Source organism: Epinephelus lanceolatus, chromosome 7 (assembly GCF_041903045.1).
Source record: "Epinephelus lanceolatus isolate andai-2023 chromosome 7, ASM4190304v1, whole genome shotgun sequence".
NCBI classification, from domain to species: Eukaryota; Metazoa; Chordata; class Actinopteri; order Perciformes; family Serranidae; genus Epinephelus; species Epinephelus lanceolatus.
Genome location: NC_135740.1, coordinates 19,128,634 through 19,148,246, shown reverse-complemented (window position 1 = coordinate 19,148,246; position 19,613 = coordinate 19,128,634). Strand labels below are relative to the sequence as shown.

The window sequence follows — 19,613 nt, the reverse complement described above, 5'->3', positions numbered from 1 at the left end:
TAGTTATTGTTTTAGATTTTAGAAATTGTAATATCCTAAGTATTGTCTTCCACCAGCTTTAAACATGCAATATGTAATTTTCTGCCGCTAGGGGTCTCAAACCAAAACCATAACAGAAGATGGAGTTGGATGACGTCATGAAGTAGCGTGGGATCATGGGAGTTGTAGTTATATAACAGATACAGATCTAATGTTCCTCACTCCATGTAACTGAAACCGACTGTGGCAGTTTTTTTGGCAGAGCAAGCTTCAGCAGCAGAGAAATGCTCATGGACGAGGTATATTACTGAAGTTATATTCACTTTATGTTTCACTTTATGCAAATGGGGTCCGTCGGCCGGTGTAGCAGCCCGAGCCTATCTGGTACCTGCACCGGATCGTCAAACTCTGATCTAACTATCAGTAGTAACGTTACTTAGGCTGACCAAACGTCCTCTTTTGCCCGGACATGTCCACTTTTCATGTCCCGTCCAGGGTGTCCGGGGTTTTTTTATAAACTGATTATAATGTCCGGTTTTCCGTGTGTTAAAGTCATGGCTCTCTTTTTTAGCGATTGTCTCGCTAACCTCAGGTATTTACACTCTATTCAGAAATGCTACTTACTTTAGCTGAGCGGTTAGCAATCTGCTAGTTACTTAGCTTTACAGTTAGCGATGGCTTCTCCCTCTCTGCTGCTCTCTTGCTCAGTGCGTCTTATGTTTAGCTATTCCTCTGCCTCTTTTATAAATGCAGTTCATTTACCAGCATCAGCTCAACATTATAGAAACCTATCGTTAGATGTTGTGGTTAGCCAGCCTCCGCTCCACACTGCTCCGCAGCGCTGGTGCCTCGGCGGGCAGCAGTGCTTGCAATACACTGGTGGAAATGATTAATATTTTGATAACATCAGGCAGATGTTTGCTTACCTGTCTAGTAGAACACACGCGAGGTCGGCGTAGAATTGTAGTCCTAGATTTTCACGAAGCTCTTTCCATCTTGGAAAGGCCACACCAATATTTATCCTGGATTTAGCTTTCTTCTTATCCCAAATTCTTCTGGGATCGCTTGGTTGACCCGTACGTTTCCGTTTTACCGGCTTGTTTACCGGGACAGCTTCGGTGTCAGAAGGTGCAGCAACAGTCAATGCATAACCATGATCCATGATGAGTTAGCTTAGCCTAGCAACAGTAACGTTCATTCTCTGACGTCTCAGCCGGTCTGCTTCTTCTTCTTCTCCTTCATTTAATGTCTATGGTAACTGGAGTTACGCCGCCATTGCGACCTAATGACACGGTCCGTAACTGTTATTAATATTTCATATTTATCTGGGTTTGAAAAATTGTTGGAAACATTTCTGATAATCAAAGTACACAACTAAACAAAATATATAATATTGGTTTAGTCGTTTTTAGAATTTTTTATATAGAAAAACTACATATTATACCTTTAAAGGCTGCATTGCAGTAAAGTGATCTAATTTTCTGAACTTATCAGACTGTTCTAGCTGTTTTGTTTACTGTGACTTTACCCACTCAGTCATTAAATTCACATTAGTGATGGTTATCAATCAAAAATGTCATTGTGTGAATATTTTGTGAAAGCACCAAAGTTAACCCTACAATATTGTGACAATATTGATATTGAGATATTTGAATTAAATTCAATTCAATTCAGTTCAATTCAGTTCAGTTCAGTTCAATTAAATTCAATGCAGTTGTATTTATAAAGCCAACATAACAAATCACAACTTGCTTTAGAGAGCTTTACAGCATACAACATCCCTCTGTAACAGTGATAACCACTGATAACATCTATTCAATCAAATAATGACATTAAAAGCCAGCCGTTTATTTCATAGAATATTTCTCCAACTATTTTTCTTGAGAAATACTGGATACTTGGAGCAAAGAATAATACTGTTTAGTTATTCTTTTTTTATGTATTCACTTTTATTCGACAGTCGCAGAGTAGAGAGACAGGAAACGTGAGGACTTTGAGGTTATGTGGTATGTTCTCTAACCTCATGTTCAAACTCACATTAGTGCCAATTATCTTAAATGTTAGGCCACAATTACACATTGCTTAATTTAAAGAATCACGACCACACCGTTGTTTGATTTGTCTGCCATAGTGGACTGACCATTTTACTTTTCAATTGTAAAGTATCCCACTCAGAACATAAATGATCTCAGATCTCAGATACTGATATCCATATTGGCTGCAAACATCCAGTATCAGTCACAAGCCATATAGGTTGTGAATCACTGTTATTCTTCTGTGTCAAAGCTTTGTTTCAACTACTAAATATAGAAGTGTATTTGTTTTTATTGCATGACTACAAGAAGACGGTTTGTGTTAAATCATTTTTTTTGTGATCACGAGAATGCTTAAGCTTGTTATGTCAAGATGACAGAATAATTATGCAGTAATCATGAGCAAATCAGACCCAAAAATAATCGCACCAGTGGCCCCTAGACTCCCATAGAGACTGACTGTCATTTTTTAAATAAATGTTATAGTTTCTAACTTATTTGCTCACGTATCCTCAAAGAGGCAAAGATGAAGATTTCATGCTGTTGTGTTAGGAAGAGAAGGCAGGGAGCAAATGAATAATTCTTGCTGGTGAGGCTTGCAGTGCTCAGAGCTATAGCCCATGAATCATCATCATCATGAGATAAAAGGCAACATCTTTTCATCTATTTTTCAGTCTTTTTCACTTCGTCTGCTCGAGTAACACTCCTGTGAGTGTGTTCAAATCCAGAAAGGCATATCATATAATTATTTGTTTTCATATAGATCCTATCTGTGAATTTCTACACTTGTGACAAAATTGAATTCCTGCAGAGGTTGTGCTTAGAGGATAACGCAGCATGGCCGAAATGTCCTAATTGCATAGAACGCAGCACAATCATCACCATTTAATATCAATTATATCGAGTCCTTATCTCAAACACTCGGGTTCCCCTTGTAGGGAATAATGCTTTTTCTTTACGTGTTTTGTTTGAAATTATGCACGATTAGCTCAGTTCACAGCGAGTACCAGCATGCACTGTAAATGACCAATTAAATGGCTCCTTTGGTATGCTGTCAATTAATTGTCCTATACAACATTTTAACAAACCAACATCGCGGGTGGCCTCTTATTAGCCACTAAAACAACCATCAACATTTCAGTTGCAGGTGTGATGTGATGAGTTTAGGCAAACAGCAGTAGGTCACAGTTTGACATTGGTCATTATGACTTCAGCTATTAAGGGCAGGCCACAATCATCCTACTGTTCTGACACAGAGGCTGTGGAGACCAGAGAATCAATGTGATGTCATTCAAGATTCATCCCCAGAGAGTCGGTGAGACTTTGACCCTGTTCAGATAGGGAATCTCTCTCTGATGGCGAGGTCATACCATATCATTACTTGATTGGCATGGATGATTAACGCCACACTTTCAAACACATGGTCCCAGTTACACATGTGTTACTCATATAAAGGTGAAAAATGATCCAACCACTGACTGTATAAAACAGTAGACGTTGCCTCTATGAAGTCTGTGCACTCCCATTCTGAAGCCTCGAGGTCAGCATTTTGACAGTAGGCTGCCATCTTTTTGGAGACAGAAGTGACCATATTTGGATGAGAGGGTGGAGCTGTGGAGAAGTGAACCAAACCCCGGGACACTATTGCCAGACAGCCTGTCACTCAAAGAAGCCACACCCTTAACGATGCCTAACTTTAAGTCACTGAAACCCACGCTTGGCCAGTGACAGTGCCGTCCTTTAACATCGGCATGATACCCGGCCTGTTGCTGTTATAGTTTAACCGTGCTTAGCAGCATCAGGGGGAAGTGCATCAGGATAAGAACAAAAGTTTAGGCGGCGAAAGTCCAAGTAGCGTAGGTGGGAGGGGCAGACAATGGGTCCAACAAACCCCAACTTTCACCGGCGAGAGCGTTGTTCACCTCCTGGAACATTACAAAGCCTAACCCTGTTATAAATCTAAACATGTGCAAAGATACTGGATTACTACAAGATGGCCCACCTACAATATACTCCCATTGTATGAAATGGTATACATTTCCGGTCTCCTAAGTAGGCGTTGTCCCCCGTACCCCAATCAAAGATGATGGAGAACCGCCAATCAAAGACGAGTATCCCCAACCTCGCTTCTGTCAACATGTGTGTACCCTTACTGGCCATAAGCTAAATAAATAAACGGTCCATGAAAAAAATATTTTTTCCAGCGGATGTCTTAGTTACAACATGATTGAGCTAACTGGAGTAGTTTCATGTCGTATCCGACAACAGGAGGCTTTTAACAGATGACGTCCTGATGTTAGCTTTGCTGCTGCTGTTAGCTGTCCCTGTCAGCTGATGCTTTCTAGACATCGTGATTTCCCAAAACTGAATAAATACCACACATAGCAACACAAAACTGCTTTGCTAGCTCAATCATGTTGTAACTAAGATATCCGCTGGAAAAAATATTTTTTTAATCCAGTATCTTTGATGAAACTGCACTGATTTCAGCACTGGAGAGGAGATATCTGTTGCCAGATCTCGCGAGAGTGTGTTGTTGAGACAGAGCACACCTTGTATCTGGAAGTGGAAAGTCCATGACCCAAACATCAATATGTGATGAGGTCTGAGTGAGAATGTGCTGCACTATTGGCACACAGCCTGTCACTTAAAGTGGTCCGCTGTTAATTATGCGTAACTTTAAGCCTTAATAAAATATAAATGGGTGAGCTATATAAAAATTCACCTCCTGTACAGTCATCATGAAGGGGACATTAAGGCCAAAACCGTTATTGGTACCAGGCTGTAAACATGTTTATTACTGCTGTAAAGTTGGGCATTTTAACATGGACTTCTATGGGGATTGACTGGCTTCCAGAGCCAGCCTCAAGTGGCCACTCAAAGAACTGCAGTTTTTGGCACCTCCGTGCTGACTTAATTTTTCAGCCCCAGAGGGTACGGCTTGGTTGGAATAGCCAAAGAGACCAAAATTTGTTTTTGGTACCAGGCTGTAAACATGTTTATTTCTGCTGTAAAGTTTGGCATTTTAAAATGGAGGTCTATGGAGATTGACTCGCTCTTGGAGTCGGCCTCAAGTGGCCATTTGGGAAACTGCAGTTTTTGGCACTTCTGCACTGGCTTCATTTTTCATGCCCGGAGGTTGCTGGTTGGATCCAACTCATCATCCTAATCCGTTATATCATGAACAGTAAGTCTTTTTCGGTTCACTTAGACACAACACAAGCTAATATACATCCCTGTTGTCATCTGTTTCTATGTTTTTTATTTGTAAATGGTGCTTGATCAGCTGCACAGCCTTCACCAATGGCTCCTACAGTAGTTTAAGATCAGGTGACACAGTCTTACTGCTAAACCTTTGAAACAGGCAACAGTGTCATATGTTTAAGGGAAATTAGTGCATTGCAGTATCAATAGCTGAAGCCATTTGCAATGCAATTAAAAACTCAATTTTCAAAGCGCTTTGCTGAGGGTGATAAATGGGCCAGTAATCCCTTAATTGTTCTCTCTTAGGCAGAATCGCGAATGATAGATGTTTCATTAGAGACAGAGCAAAACTTAAAGTAAATAAAATAAGACTGTGAGATAACACTGATTTTATTATAGTCAAATCTCCAAAGAAAGCTAGATGTATTTCAGGTAAAAAGAAAATTCAGTGAGTACTTTAAAAGAATCCCTTTCAGGCTGTTCCTGATTATTTTCAGGACCATAGACAGCTCTGTTGGCTGTGTGTCCCCACATCCCTCCGCCCTGTCCACGCGTTATGTGGCAACTTTTCCTCCTATAATCACTTACTGTTTTCCCTCCTTCTAACCTTAACAATGTCATTGCTGCTGGGGAAGAATACAATTTTAGAATGAATGAAAAAAGGATACAACACGGACACAAAGTTTCCCGCTGTGGGGGAATAACCGCAGCTCCTCCAGATATGCAGCAGCTGGAAGTGGCCGGGCTGCTCAGAGTCATTGGCCACCTGAGATTGCAGCGTTTCTATTGATTCCTCCGACACAAGCCTAATATTGACAAGTGCAGCGCTTATTCCGAGCCGTCGTAATCTAGCGGGCTGAGGCTTTTTAATTTAACGTCAGATCAAGTTTGACCAACATTGGCCCGTCGCGACGGGTCCAATCGGAGTTCAGATCAGCTCCTTCTCCCCCCTCCACCAGCCCACCCCTCCTCCTCCTCTCTCTCTCTCTCTCTCTCTCTCTCTCTCTCTCTCTCTCTCTCCCTCCTCTTTCTCTCTCGCCCCTCTCTCTTAGTTGCAAAAAATGCTCTGCAGCTGGGCTGCACCTCAATGAACCTAATTGGTGCACTGTGAGCGACCATCATCTATCCACTGGATTTCCATCGCGCCCGGCTTCCATCCAGAACATATGAATTTGCTCAGACAGACCCTTTTGAGGAGTTGAACAGATAGGTCGGAGAAAATGGCACAACGCGTGGTTTTGTTTCTACTGTGGCTCTTTGACAGATCATTCGCAGGATTTCCCAATCAGATTAATATCGGTAAGTGTCTCTGCTGTGTGTGTTTTAAATAAAGGGGGGCTGCAGATTGTGCTTTGTACGGACAGAGATTGCAATAACGGGGAGATGTGCACGGAGCGCGGGAGCTCTGCGCAATGACAGAGACTAACTTGATTGTACGTATGCTGCGATGTTAAAGCAGCAGATGTGTAGAACTGTAGATTAAAGCTTCATCTAGTGTTGCCTGTGTCATTGTAATCACTGGCTGGGGATAAGTGTGTAATAAAGGAGACGGGAGACGGTCAGGTCCCCGGCTCGATCTGAAGAGTTACAGACAGGCGCACTGGTCACAAATGTAAGATAGTTATCCTTTCAAATATGAATCAGCCCTTTTTTTCTATCACACTGGGACATGTAGAGTTGTTCCCCACTGAATATAAAGATGTCCTAACTGACAGGAGACTAAACAGGCACAGATGCGATTGTCTGATCTTGGTTTCTCATCTCTTTAAGGGGGACTGTTCATGCGTTCCACGGTGCAGGAGCACAGCGCGTTCAGGTTCGCTGTCCAACTCTACAACACCAACCAAAACACCACTGAAAAGCCTTTCCACCTCAACTACAATGTCGACAACCTCGAGTCGTCCAACAGCTTTTCAGTCACCCATGCGTGTAAGTGTGCTTCTATTTCAGTCATGTCCAGATTCCCCCCCCTACACTCCTGTCCACAGCAGAGCTGAGCAGAATTATTTATGTCCAACTCATCCAGTATGGAGCTTATAGAGGCTACATCTCAATCCAGGGGAAGCAGTCAAGTTCATCTCACTTCACTCTGGGTCAGGAAGTCCCAGTGGGAATGTACAAAGACAGATTTAATAATCGGATGTGCACAGTGTTCTTCACGTATTTCATTTTCTTGGCTTTTAGCACAAAATGCATACATCCTTTTTCTAATTTATATTTGTACACATAACATTTTAGCTGTGGTTGGAAGACACATTTATTGCATTTGTGTCCACCTTGAGCGATATATTAGAAATAATTGAATTCCACATTGTGTAGCAAGTTCCTCTGGAAACATGCTGTACACACGCTGGCCTTGAGAATGCAGCCAATTACACAAAACCTGTGTCAAGGACTCAGCGCTGGACGAGTTCATGTGGATTCTATGGCATGACGTATTTTTCTTTATTTTCCATCACATAAAAGATTTGCTATTCAAGAAGAAAGGCTATAAATTGTGTTATATACCATACTTGATTTTTTTCTGCCCCATTGGGTGCAATTATGTGGTGATGATCCATCCCATGGTGCAACTGGTGCAGTGGCTGATCCAACAAATAACCTCTTTTTTTTCCTACACCCCCACTGGCGGCAGTTTATTAAAATCAGCAGAAACAGAGTGGACAAAGGGGGAAGAAACAGAGGCGGGTGTGTTATTTTTTTGATGTCATTTTAAATGATGAACTCAGTTTGGCTGAATGGCCGACTTTGGAGACACACGGCTCTGTCAGACTGGCACAGTTGAGTCCCTCTAACCCCTCTGTGGCACGGTCATAATGGCCCCTCTGACTCTCCATGTGCCAGAGCATCTCCTCCTGCGCTGTCCTCTGACTCCCCCTGTGATACAGAGCATCTCCCCCAGCATTGCAGAGTCAGCTCATTAGCACCCAGCCCTCATAGCACCTCACCGTGCTGTCATTGGGTGAAAGGGGGAAAAAAATCCATAGCTCCCCAACCAACACCAGCAAATGAGTTGGGCTCAGACCTGCAGAGGAGGTGGGTCTGAGCAGCGAGGGAGATAAAGCAGAGCGTCATATCACAGGCAGCAGAGCTGCAAGTGCCCTAACGAAGGCATCCATAAGAAACAATAAGCAAATGAGAGTGAATAAATAATAGATAGTGCCGTGCAATTTCACGCATGTTGAAGAGGAAGGCAAGCATAGGAGAAAAAGGCTTGATATCAGAATCTAATTAAATTCAGGGGCAGACAGAGCTTTAGTGAGAGGAAGGGGTTCCTGTGGGAGCCGTGGCCCCGTTTCTTGTTTCTTGCTGCCACGTCTTAGCATCTCCATCAAGAGCACTGTCTCAGGACTGCCTTGAACTTCACATACAAGGAAACTATGAGCTTTTAATGATGCAAAGACACCAATGCTTAAAAGAAATGTATCGCTCAGTGATGCAAAAATAGGAGAGCGATTGTCAAATGTCATTATAATGTTTGGTGAGAGCATCTCTCTTGCTTTGATGTGCATATTAATAATCTGCTCTGCTTGAAATTTCTCTTTAGTGCTGCATGTTTAGCCTGCTACATTATACAGGAAGAAGTTTTATACTTAACACAGTAAAAAACGTCCAAGTAACTGTACAATAATCAACAAACTCTGAGCAAAGATGGCACCTGAAACAGTCTGAGCTGCAGTTTTCTTTAGAATCTGATTTGTGTAATGTATGATCTGAGACTTTTTTCAAGGTAGTGCCTGAGACTCTTGTCAAGCTGAGCTCGCAAACCGCAGACAGCTCATGCTGAGCTCACAACAGTCCATAAGCACCTCAGATTGTCTCTACCGATGTAGTGAACAAAATCGAGATGACGGTTATTAGATATCACTTATCTGCTGACTTCCAGGCCTTTGAGGCTTTGCCTCTGGTGAGTGAGGACCTCCTGTGTTCCACGTTTTAGATTTGTCAGCGCTGTTGTTTGTTCTGCAAGCTGTCACAATTATTTAGTGGACATTCAAATTTCCTTTGTCATCAATAGCCCTGTGTGGGTGACTCAGACCTTTGTCAGCAGTAGCTCACATCTTTTTTTTATGATCGGGCTATCTGAACTGAGATTTTTACAAAAGTGGCATTTATGCGGGTTTGGGGAGTAAATCTATTTCGAGGCAAGCATCGTTGCTTTGATCAAGATGAGTTCTGGCTGCCTGAGGCCTTGCAGAGTGGTTCAAATGACAGCATTTGTTTTGTTTTGTTCGGACTTTTCTTGAAGCTGATGTTCTGCTTTAGTATGCACTCTGTCTTTACTCTGGGACGGATGCTGCCGAAGCCCTCTTCTCTGACTCATCATGTAGATCACTCCCCCTCGTTTGCTGTACATCCTTTAAAAGTAAAATAATAGAGGCCGAGGAACAAGAGGACGTGCGTACACTAATTCAAATGAAACTTTCCCGAGTTTACTTTGCTTTGCAGAAACAAAGTATGGAAATCCTTAGGTGTGATGAAGGCACAGTCTTGTGTCAGAACAATTTCTTTCAAGTCAGTATAAAACTGTACGCTATTAATTGAATTAGTGGCCAGCAGCAAAACAATGTGTGGCTTCAGTAATCCTTAAGGCTTGGCTTTGTACTGCAGAGGCATGGTGTGTGCTTTGGTGGCAAGACTGTTGTTGCTTTGAAGTGACATCAGAAATTGTGAAATGTGTAATTACCAGTGCAGGGTCCATAATAGCTGTGGAAACTAGGAGTCAGGTATGCTCACAGAGAAGACAGGAGTAGTTCAAAGCAAAGGGTACCAGTTTGAAGAAAGCAGAGTAGACAGCATTAATGTTCCTGATGGTCACGGCTAGCCAACTTAATGACACCGCCGTCCTTTTCTCTCCTGTTTACCCTTCTTCTTCTTCTTCGTCTTCCTTTACCTGAGGCGAAGAAAACATCAAGCCCCCCTCCGCCTCTCCTCGCCACGCTATTTATTAGATTACTCGCCTTGATTCCTGTTAAAGGCAAATTTTGCAATGCTTGGCTTTTGAATCTCATCTCGCTATTCCTCATTCCTCATTCTGTCATTAAGCTAATGGTCTGTGTCCCCTCTGCCAGCCTTTTTACATGTGCCTACCCCTCTTTTATTGAATCCTCCAGGTCCTTAAACCCTGGCAGTGGCAGATGCTGCTCTGGCCGCACAGTCCAGCCACCATCTCCTACCGCTGTTAGCCACTGTAGGCGAAACTGCTTCCAGCCACCATCTCCCACCTCTGTTAGCCACTTTAGGCGAAACTGCTTTGCCCCATGAGTTTTATAACAAGAGTCAGGGTGATTTGCATTCGTCATTTAAAGGAAAGAAAGAGGAGGGATGAGAGAGAAAAGCAGAATCATGTGTGATGTGTCTTGTAAATGAGGACAAAATATGAGTAAAGGAATAGGTTGGCATTTTGGGAAATGCGCCCAATCGCTTCCTTGCCATAAGTTAGATTAGAAGAGTGATATTCTCGTGTCTGCATGGCACATATGAAGCTTTATGAAGCTATATCCAGTCAGCTTAGCCTAGCACAAAGACTGGGAAGAGGGGGGAAGGGCTAGCCTGGCAGCTAAGCAAGCAACAAACTCTGCCTACTAGCAAACACAAAGCTCACTTATCAACAAATTATATCTCATTTCTTTAATGTATAGTGTAAAAACGCCAATAAAAAACAGCCATTTTACAAGTGATATGGATTATTTCTTAGTTGCCAGGCAACCAGCTGAGACTCCAGGAAGTTTCTGCCAAGAAATAGTCTGTAAAGCATCAAATATTTGCTTTGTTTTTGATTAAACAAATGTCAGTTGTTGAGCTTTAGAGGTTCCGATTGGTATATTTTGCTACCTACAGAGCCAGGCTAGCTGTTTACCCTTGTTTCCAGTCTTTATGCTAAGCTAAGCTAACCAGCTGCTGGCTGTAGCTTTCTATTTACCGTACAGACATGGGAGTGGTATCAGTCTCTCTGTTCTAACTTTTGGCAAGAGAGCATGAGTGTGAGAAAGTGTATTTCCCAAATTTAAACAAAACTATTCCTTCAACAGTCCTTCAAATCAATAGCAGGTGACTCATGTGACTTCTGACTGGATGTTGTGTTCCACATGATGCAGGATGATCAATGGTGATGACGTGTGAGCGATGTAAGGACTTTATCAGGATCAGAAAGTGTGTGGAGTCTCTTAATTAGACTCATGTTTTTAATTTTAACGTTCAGAGAACTCCAGCAAATGCTCGTGTTTGGAATCAATAACATACTGTAGTGCACATGCTCGGGTTTTTTTCTTGTCTAGACACAACACATTCTTAGAAGCATCTTCTTCACTGACCTTTACGCCCACCCAGACAGTGCTAGCTCTGCACATGTTGCCCAGAAACACCAACAGTCTCTTTACACCGGCGGCCAACGCTATGACTGAGCACATGTGGCAAATGGCATATGTTGTGAAGCACAGACGAAAGGGCCCTTACCAAATCTTCTCATGTATTGTTCTATATAGCTGTTGGGGCTGTTGGTGGTGGTGGTGTGAACGGATGGTAAACAAAGCGACAGGCAGGCATGTTTTGTTTTTTTTTTGCCGCACATGGGCCTGGCAGATACAGGCTATGGTCGAGAGAAGCTCCTCAGGTGATTGTAGTAGTGCCACACTTCTTGTCCTTGCAGGCTGTAACTCAGCTTGAAAGGTGTGACCGGAGGAACACGGCGGGGGAAGCTGGGAAAGAGTGGGGCAAAGTGAGTGGTGGGAGGATGGAGAGGAAGTCTGCAGCATGAGGAAGCAAGAGGAAGAGGAATTTGACTAAAGGATGTTGTAGATGTTGCTTATATAGAGAGCATGTGTGTGCAGAAGTGTATGACTGTGTGTGTGAGTGAGTGAGTGAGAGAGGGAGAGTTCTCCAGGCTATGGGGGTTGTGCCGGGACATGCCATCACAGTCCAGCTGTGTTGGAGGCACAGATGGAGGTTTGTTTATGGACACACAAGCATGTGCATATGCATGCGCACATATGCACAGAGCCACGCACACAGACACCGTAGGCGTACGCAGTCACACAGGCATCGACAGACACATCCTGTCTCCCTCTTCACATTTCCCACTAAGTAAATCTTCAGTGTTTTGTACTAAAGCTCCCATGACACACTCCATCATTCATCCATAGTAAAGGTCATGACAAAAAATACTGGCGGCTCACCCTGTGTGTCTCCGTGCAAGCGCAATTTTCAGAAAATACCATTTTTGAGATATACTAGGAGTTTTTGTGAAACACGAAGAACAGACGAGCTCATTTGCTCAGCACCATGACTGTGCAAAAGCCTCCGAGAGAAACACGAGCCACCGCAGGGTAACGTAATGGTGTGATTTCAAGGCCAGCAGGCCAGGCGGTCTCGGAGGCCCATCGATGTGGCTGGATCTGGGGCCTCAGTCGGATGAGCGGTACAGTAACGGCCCCGGATGAGGTTACACGCTCTGGGAACTGCGGGGGCCTCTGAGAGGGGAGCAGGACGTCAGCAGGAGGGAGTGACTGACAGCCAAGCTCAGATAAAAAAAAGGATGAGGCAGAGAAAGGGTGGAGTAACTGTCAGATACAGTCACATGTTACAATCTGAGTCAAGCTTAAAAATGTCTGGCAGAGTTATTGCTATTATCCTTTGAGGAGCACTATGACTAAATAGTTAAAATGTTAAATATTACTTCTTCCTATAAGTGCTACCGTAGTTATTACATTACATCAAAAACTGCGTGTATTGCTGAAATTTAGTACTGATGAAATACTGATATTCTACATTATCTACTATTTTCTTGAAGTCTTGCTGGCATGGCTACAACCACTGGTACTGTTTGTTGTGGTCACATGCAAACACATAAAAGGCTGGAAAAATTCCAAAGGCCAGACCTTCAAATGAAACATTTTTTGACCTAATTTTCTGGCCATGAGATGCCCTCCTTTTATTTATTTATTTACTCTAAAGTCAGGCGCACACACACAGCTGAAGCCGTAATGAGATGCAGACTAGAAAACATAGAACACACTCCGAGGCAGATTCAACACAATGAATTTTTAATCAGAATATCAAAAGATCCTCTTAAACCCAACCTGAGGAGAAGTGTTGCTGTCGGAGTGTTATTTGTCTTGGAATCAATGACGCTGGCAGATGTTGTTTGATAAAACAACAGCTTTCCTCCCTCGCTGCTGTGGTGGCTTCAAATCTCCATATATCTTTCACAAACACCGGGCATTTGGCCACTTCAGCAGCTATGGAATATAAATAAAAAAAAGGATATAGTGTAGGGACAGATTTTCTGATTTGGAGGATCAGTAAATCAGTTTGTGGATTTACATTGGCACTTTTAAAGATTTCTTTTTAGCCCTGACAGTTCCTCAGTCTTTGTGGTTTGCTCAGACCGACTGTGGGATCTTTGAATTTCCTATTGATTTCCTTTAGCTATCGGCTCACTTTTCAGGGGCAAATGTGATAAATTGCAACTTAGGGATTAAGGTGAAATGATTATGAATGGACTGTCATGACACCCTGAAGATATCATCACCCTTCAGCCTGCAGTTATTCAAGCAAACAGCCAACACAGAGTTGCTGTATATAAAGTGCTGTATTAACATGAAAACTGATGCTTTTTATATGATGCATACTGCCGTGGTTCTGGGTCTGGCACGAACGCTTTACATGTATCGCAGACATACGTGATTGGTCATAAAACTTTAACAGTTCAATATATTTTGTTGACAGCAACATTTCTACAAGTATAAAAACAATTTACGCCACAGCTGAGCAATAAAAACCTCATTTTACCATTCATCAACCAACCAAGAATAGCTTTAAGAATAATTTGTGCACCACTGACCCATATGTGAGCTTTATGGCAAACCCACAAATGCAAGGCGCAGATCAAGCCCCCTTTTTCATCAGCAGACATGATGCAACATGACAGCCCATCTATGCTCTGCACATCTGTTCACCACTGTTCAAATAATAGGGTGGTTTCTGAACTATAAGTCAACAATGACAGGGGAAGTCTGTGTTCCCTTATTGAAGATGATATCAGATGCTGCGTTGTGATGAACGAGAGGAGCTGGCTGACCATATAAAAAAAAAAGCAAACGATAAACACGATGAGAGGCCGCACAGGAGGAGACACAAAATCTTAGTGGTGCATTAGATGCATTTGCTGCTGTGCTCTGTGTGTGGAAAAACTGTTTCTGATAAGAAAAAGCCTGCACATGTGGTGCATTTTAAGTAAAATGAACAGGGGGGGCAAGTTGCCATTGCGAACTATTCATCTCAGGTGCATCAGGGATACGTCTGCCAGCAGCTCAGCTCCATGTGATGGCTGCTTTCCATTTTGTTTTCTCAATGAGCAAAACCTTTCAAGGAGAGTGGAATACGTTGTTTGTTGCACAGATTATTTTTCATTTGAAAATGTCATATATTCTTATGCACCAGTTGTGAAAAGGCAGGGATGAAGGAGGTAAAGAGGAAGAAAAGGAAGAGCATTTTCAAAACTTGTCTCCTGCACAGATCTGCTACATTGCAGTCAGCATTTTTTACTCTCACTCCCCCTCTCTGTCTTCCTCATTTCTATATTTCTCCCTTTATATATTTTTAATCTCTCCCACAAAGCCCATAACAGCAATGTTCCTGCAGCCGTTGCAGTCACACTCAGCTAGCTATTGGCCATTCACTAGACTCCCCTACAATACCCGTAATCACTGAATCAGTAATCCCCTACTTGAACTGGAATAGCACATCCGCATCGTGCCTCATCGGAAGTTGCTGCATTGGCCTGGCTTCACTGGGTCCAAGAGAAAAAGAGAGAACTCTGAAGTCCTCCTCAATAGGAGCTGCTGACTGCATTGTCCTAACCAAGGTCAGACAGCTTATGAAAGAAAACACTTCTGAGCCTTCTATTATTTCTGAAGAGTCGGGAGAATAACATTAATTGGCACCTATGTGCTGTCTAATCTTGTCGGTCCACTAGGACTGTGTTATCAGCTGTTTATTGTTTGGGTTCCCGTCTATGTGTGTATATGTGTGTGTGTGGCGGACTATGATTTCTGCGCTAAAGACAGTCAAAAATGAAGAGGACATCAGGGCGGCGTTGTGATGAATACAAAACATCAACAGGGAGTGTCACGATGTACTCTCCCAACTAGTAAATATTGGATCACAGTGCGACAGGGCTTCCAGCTTCCAGCTCTCCGTCTGCCGACTGAGCAGATTGATCTGCACGTTTCTGGCCTGTTTCAAAAGAGGCAGTCGCTAGCAGAGCCCTGCCAGAGCTGCATGTCTGTGCAGAAACAAGGGCTCCATCATAACTGATTGCTTGTGACAGTTCACAGTCGCCGGGCCACTGGAGCATCATAACCTTGTGAAACTAGTGTACGGGCACTCTAGCATACAGGCTGAAAGAGAGGAGGAAGAAAAGGGAGATATTAGCATATTCCTTGCAGTGATACAGAGATGCAAATAAGACATGCCGCGCCATGAATAGCCTCTGTGGTTAATATTAAACACATCTTATGCAATGAGAGACATAATGCAGACCACTGTGATATTGGGCTGTATAAATAAAATGACTTGAACACATCTGGGCACAGGGGATTTATAGACAGTTACTGCAGCGGTGATTGCAGCCGCAGATTGAAGACCCCAGCGATGTCAGAGCGGGATCTGTTGATGTGTTGGAATAAACTGCTGATGACACCGAGGCAGAAATGTCTTCTGGCTGGCCTGAGGAGCAAACCCAAGCCACTCAAATCTCTTTATCTGTGTTGTCACCATAACGAGCACCAATTTATTTCTGATTGTTCACTGATTCACACAGAATGCACGGGTTTAATGGAATCTGCGTGAATGCCGTAAAGAGCAGGAGGAGAATCCAATGGCCATGAGTAATATTAGCGGGATTATTCGGTCATGGTCTAGTCATAGACTAATCTACTGCTCATCTGGTGGCGGCCATTGCTACCCATCATTCAGTCCCACTTGGATTAAGAGGATGTTTTTATAGGTGTGAAAAAGCCTTAATTGTGACGCAGTGGTGCGATCTTACTTTACACTCGTCTTACCGCGGGTTCTCCTGTCTTTAGTGCTCACTATCCCCATGAGTGAGAATTAAGTGAACATGATGTGCTCGCTCAACCATGACCCTCCACTGTTTCTCCCTCCAATGGTTAATTCGAAGAGTGCTGTTGTGTGGCTCTTGCCATTTCACACATGGCTACATAAAACCTGTGGGCGGTTGCTCCCAGGCCGCTGTCCGTGTTTGTGTGTCCATGCATGACTGTGTGATGAAATATTGAAGTGTTCTATCATCGACCATTGGGTAGCCGCCGGCGCGATTCCCGTCCCTTAATTTTATTTTTTCCTCCCTTCTTGATCTCGGTGGCGTGGCTTTATTTTCTCCAGTGTGGCGTGCAGATCAGGAAGGCAAACCTCATCTGGAACCATGGCAGAGCTAATCCATCGCAGCTGCAGAATGAAAAGGCCGTTTGGAGTGAATCCATTCCAAAGGCCTCAATGGAAAGCTTCTCTCAGATGCCGGTGCCCTTTGCAGCCCTGACAGTGCTAGAATATGATGAAAAAGGACTTGGGAGAGTTCAGTGGCTTAGCTATGTTTATGAGAGGGGGGAATAGTGGAGGAAGAGAGGCACAGGGCTGAAGATGGAGAGATGAAGTGACCAACCGCTGTGTTTGTGTATGCCTGTGTGTGCATGTGAACTGGATTGTAAGTACATAGCACAGAAGCTCTTCCGTCTTCTCTCCACCTGTCTTGTAAAGTGAGTTAAAGCACGCTGAATGTCCAGAATATGCTGTCTGAGAATTTGTGAGGTTTTATATATATGCCGCTATGGATGAGCACATTCAATAGTGGACCCACAATGGCTGTGAAGTGGACAGTGGCCAAAAGTAGCAGGATGTCCAGTTTGAAATTAACTAACCATAAAGGAACGGACAGTATGTGAGAATGGTGGAAGCGAAATAGCACCTTGCTCTGTCTAGTGCAAATGGGCAGCGAGACTGAATAACGTCGCTTTCTTAAGTATGCCAAGGGCACATGGAAGTCTCATCAGTTCCCTTGCTTTCTTCTCAACACTTTGTGCAATGTATTTTCCTCCTGCCCATTGTACTGCTGCTGCTGCTGCTACTGTACCAAGTCCCGTCCCTGAGCTGTAAGGGGATAGACTTTGGGTCTTTTATGCATAAAGAAGCTTAAGTTTGGAAATTGCTCTCAAGTGGCCGAAGTTTGTGAAAAGTCAGTGAACATTTCACTCCCAATTTCAGGGGTTTGTCTCAGAGTAAAGCTTTTTAGCCCTAGGAAGCCCAATTAAATATTTAGGTGTAATGAAGAGGAGTCTCCTATTGTAGAAGTTGTATAGCAGCCATGGTATTCTTACATCCACCAAAAAATGGGATTAGTACAAAATGTAGATAGAATTTATGGAGGTAAATGCCCTTTTTAATCTGGAGTTAAGGGAAAACAACAGTTTCCTAATTCCAGGTCATCAGTTCTATCTGTCATAATAACACTGAACTCACTGAAGTCACACTGAGAACACTGCAGTAACACTAGAAAATAGGCTCAACGGGGGAATAAACACAAACAGGAAGACATCATCCACATTAGGTTTTAAAAAATGGTATTAGTCCGTTTTATTTGGAAGAGAGAATGAAGTTAAATGGTAGATGTACAGTTTCAAACAAGGGCTAGTAAGTTATGCACATTTGTAAAAAAGTATTTCTTTTTAAGGAATGAGTACTTTTCATGTTCCTTTTTTAAAACTGTGCTTCTACTCTTTACTTGAGTATATTTTTGAGTTTTTTTTACACCATGTTCAGAGATCTTAACAATGACGTTAGTGAGCTCGATGTTATTATGACCCATTGAACCAACGGCTCAAGGGTATGACCTAGGTTGTGATTAGGGCTGCCACCAGCTAAGAATGGGCCATCAGTCGACTAGTCGCCGGTATGTTTATGATATTAATTTTTCTATTTACCTGAAATCCTGAGTGCAGAGCTGAAAGTCCTCCAGGTGCTGTTTTTAAGTGTAGGCCTATCATCCGTGGGACAGATGTAAAGCTGTGGGTAGACCTGCACTAACATGATCAACTTTTCCATAGTTATCACAGACTGAATATTTACAGAAGAAGGGAAAGGTATCTGTCAGCTGTGATTGGTTTGTAACGTGACTCCTGTCTGACTGCTGAGCGTGGCCTCCTCCTGTGTCTGTCCGTCCAAGCTAAATTCCCATGTGGTCCAGTCATATAGGTTTTGATTTATTTTGACAAGGTGCAGCTCCTGATAGAGTTCATGTTTCACCAACTAATAACCTTTCTGGTCGACTAATGTTTGGTTAACTATTAGAGGGCAGCCCTAGTTGTGATAAGCCATTGTTTCCTGTTAAACATTTTTAGAGAGACTCTTTCTTTGGCTGAAAGACGCTTCAAATGAGACTGTCCCAAACAAGGCCTGTGGACTATCCTCAGTGATTAATACATTATAAATGTATAGTTTTAGTGTGACCGTTCAATAAACAATCATTATTTTATGGCAACTTTAACAGAGATTAATTTACTTTACAGTATACTGCTCTTGAAGAGTCTGTAGACAAACTAACAGCTTTGTGACAAGAAACTTTGTCACAAAGCTGTTTGTCTGATGAAGGTCTAGTTACCGCAAAGTCACAATAAATTTCTTTTGCACGTTAGACAGTGTTCAGAAGTTTATCTGTAAATTGTGCCTCACTTGTCCCTTTCCTACGCACCTGTTTTGAAATAGATGTGCAAAGTATTCTTTTGCTCTCGATCAGTCCGCCATCCTGATCCCATCCATTTCAGTGTCTTTATCACGCAGTCATGAGACTGATGTCATTAAACCTGGGACTTACTCTGACATGACTACATTGCAGTGCAGTGACCATATCAGACAAGATATCACAAGGGCACCAAATTGTACCGATTTTTTTTCTTATTGGCGTCAGTGCCCAGCACATATCCAGACAATGAAGGGTCCACTGAGAATCCATCTTTTCATCTATTACCAGAAAACTTCTTGCTCTTCTCTCTCCAATATGACGATATGAAATGGCTCTAAAGTGAAGCCCCTTGCTGAGAATCTTTATTGGTTTTTGTGGGGAAATTTGCTTTAGAAAAGTAAGGTGAGTAAGACATATTCAGGGCTTTATATGCCAGGGCCCCAGCATATATAGGATTACAGCTCACTCGCTGTCAAAGCTCTCTGTTTTCCATCTCTCTCTCTCTCTCTCTACAACCTCCAGCATTATCATTCAGGGACGGAGCGCCATCTCAGCAAGGGCACTAATAAGATGAAAAGTGGTGCTGGACTCTACATACTTAACCAAGCCTGGATTGAGGCTGAGAGGGAGAGGGAATTCTT

General features: G+C 42.9%; 1 protein-coding gene across 3 annotated transcripts in view; it reads left to right on the top strand.

Annotated features, from left to right (window-relative positions):
- Nucleotides 1-6,266: 6,266 nt before the first annotated feature.
- Nucleotides 6,267-19,613, top strand: part of gria3b (glutamate receptor, ionotropic, AMPA 3b) — a 110,289-nt gene continuing 96,942 nt past the window's right edge. For all 3 annotated transcript variants that reach the window (XM_033633357.2, XM_033633358.2, XM_078169266.1), the window contains exons 1-2: nt 6,267-6,515; nt 6,987-7,145. In XM_033633357.2, the coding sequence (XP_033489248.1) occupies nt 6,437-6,515; nt 6,987-7,145 (238 nt within the window). In that variant the 5' untranslated portion in view covers nt 6,267-6,436. The remainder of the gene's footprint in view (nt 6,516-6,986; nt 7,146-19,613) is intronic.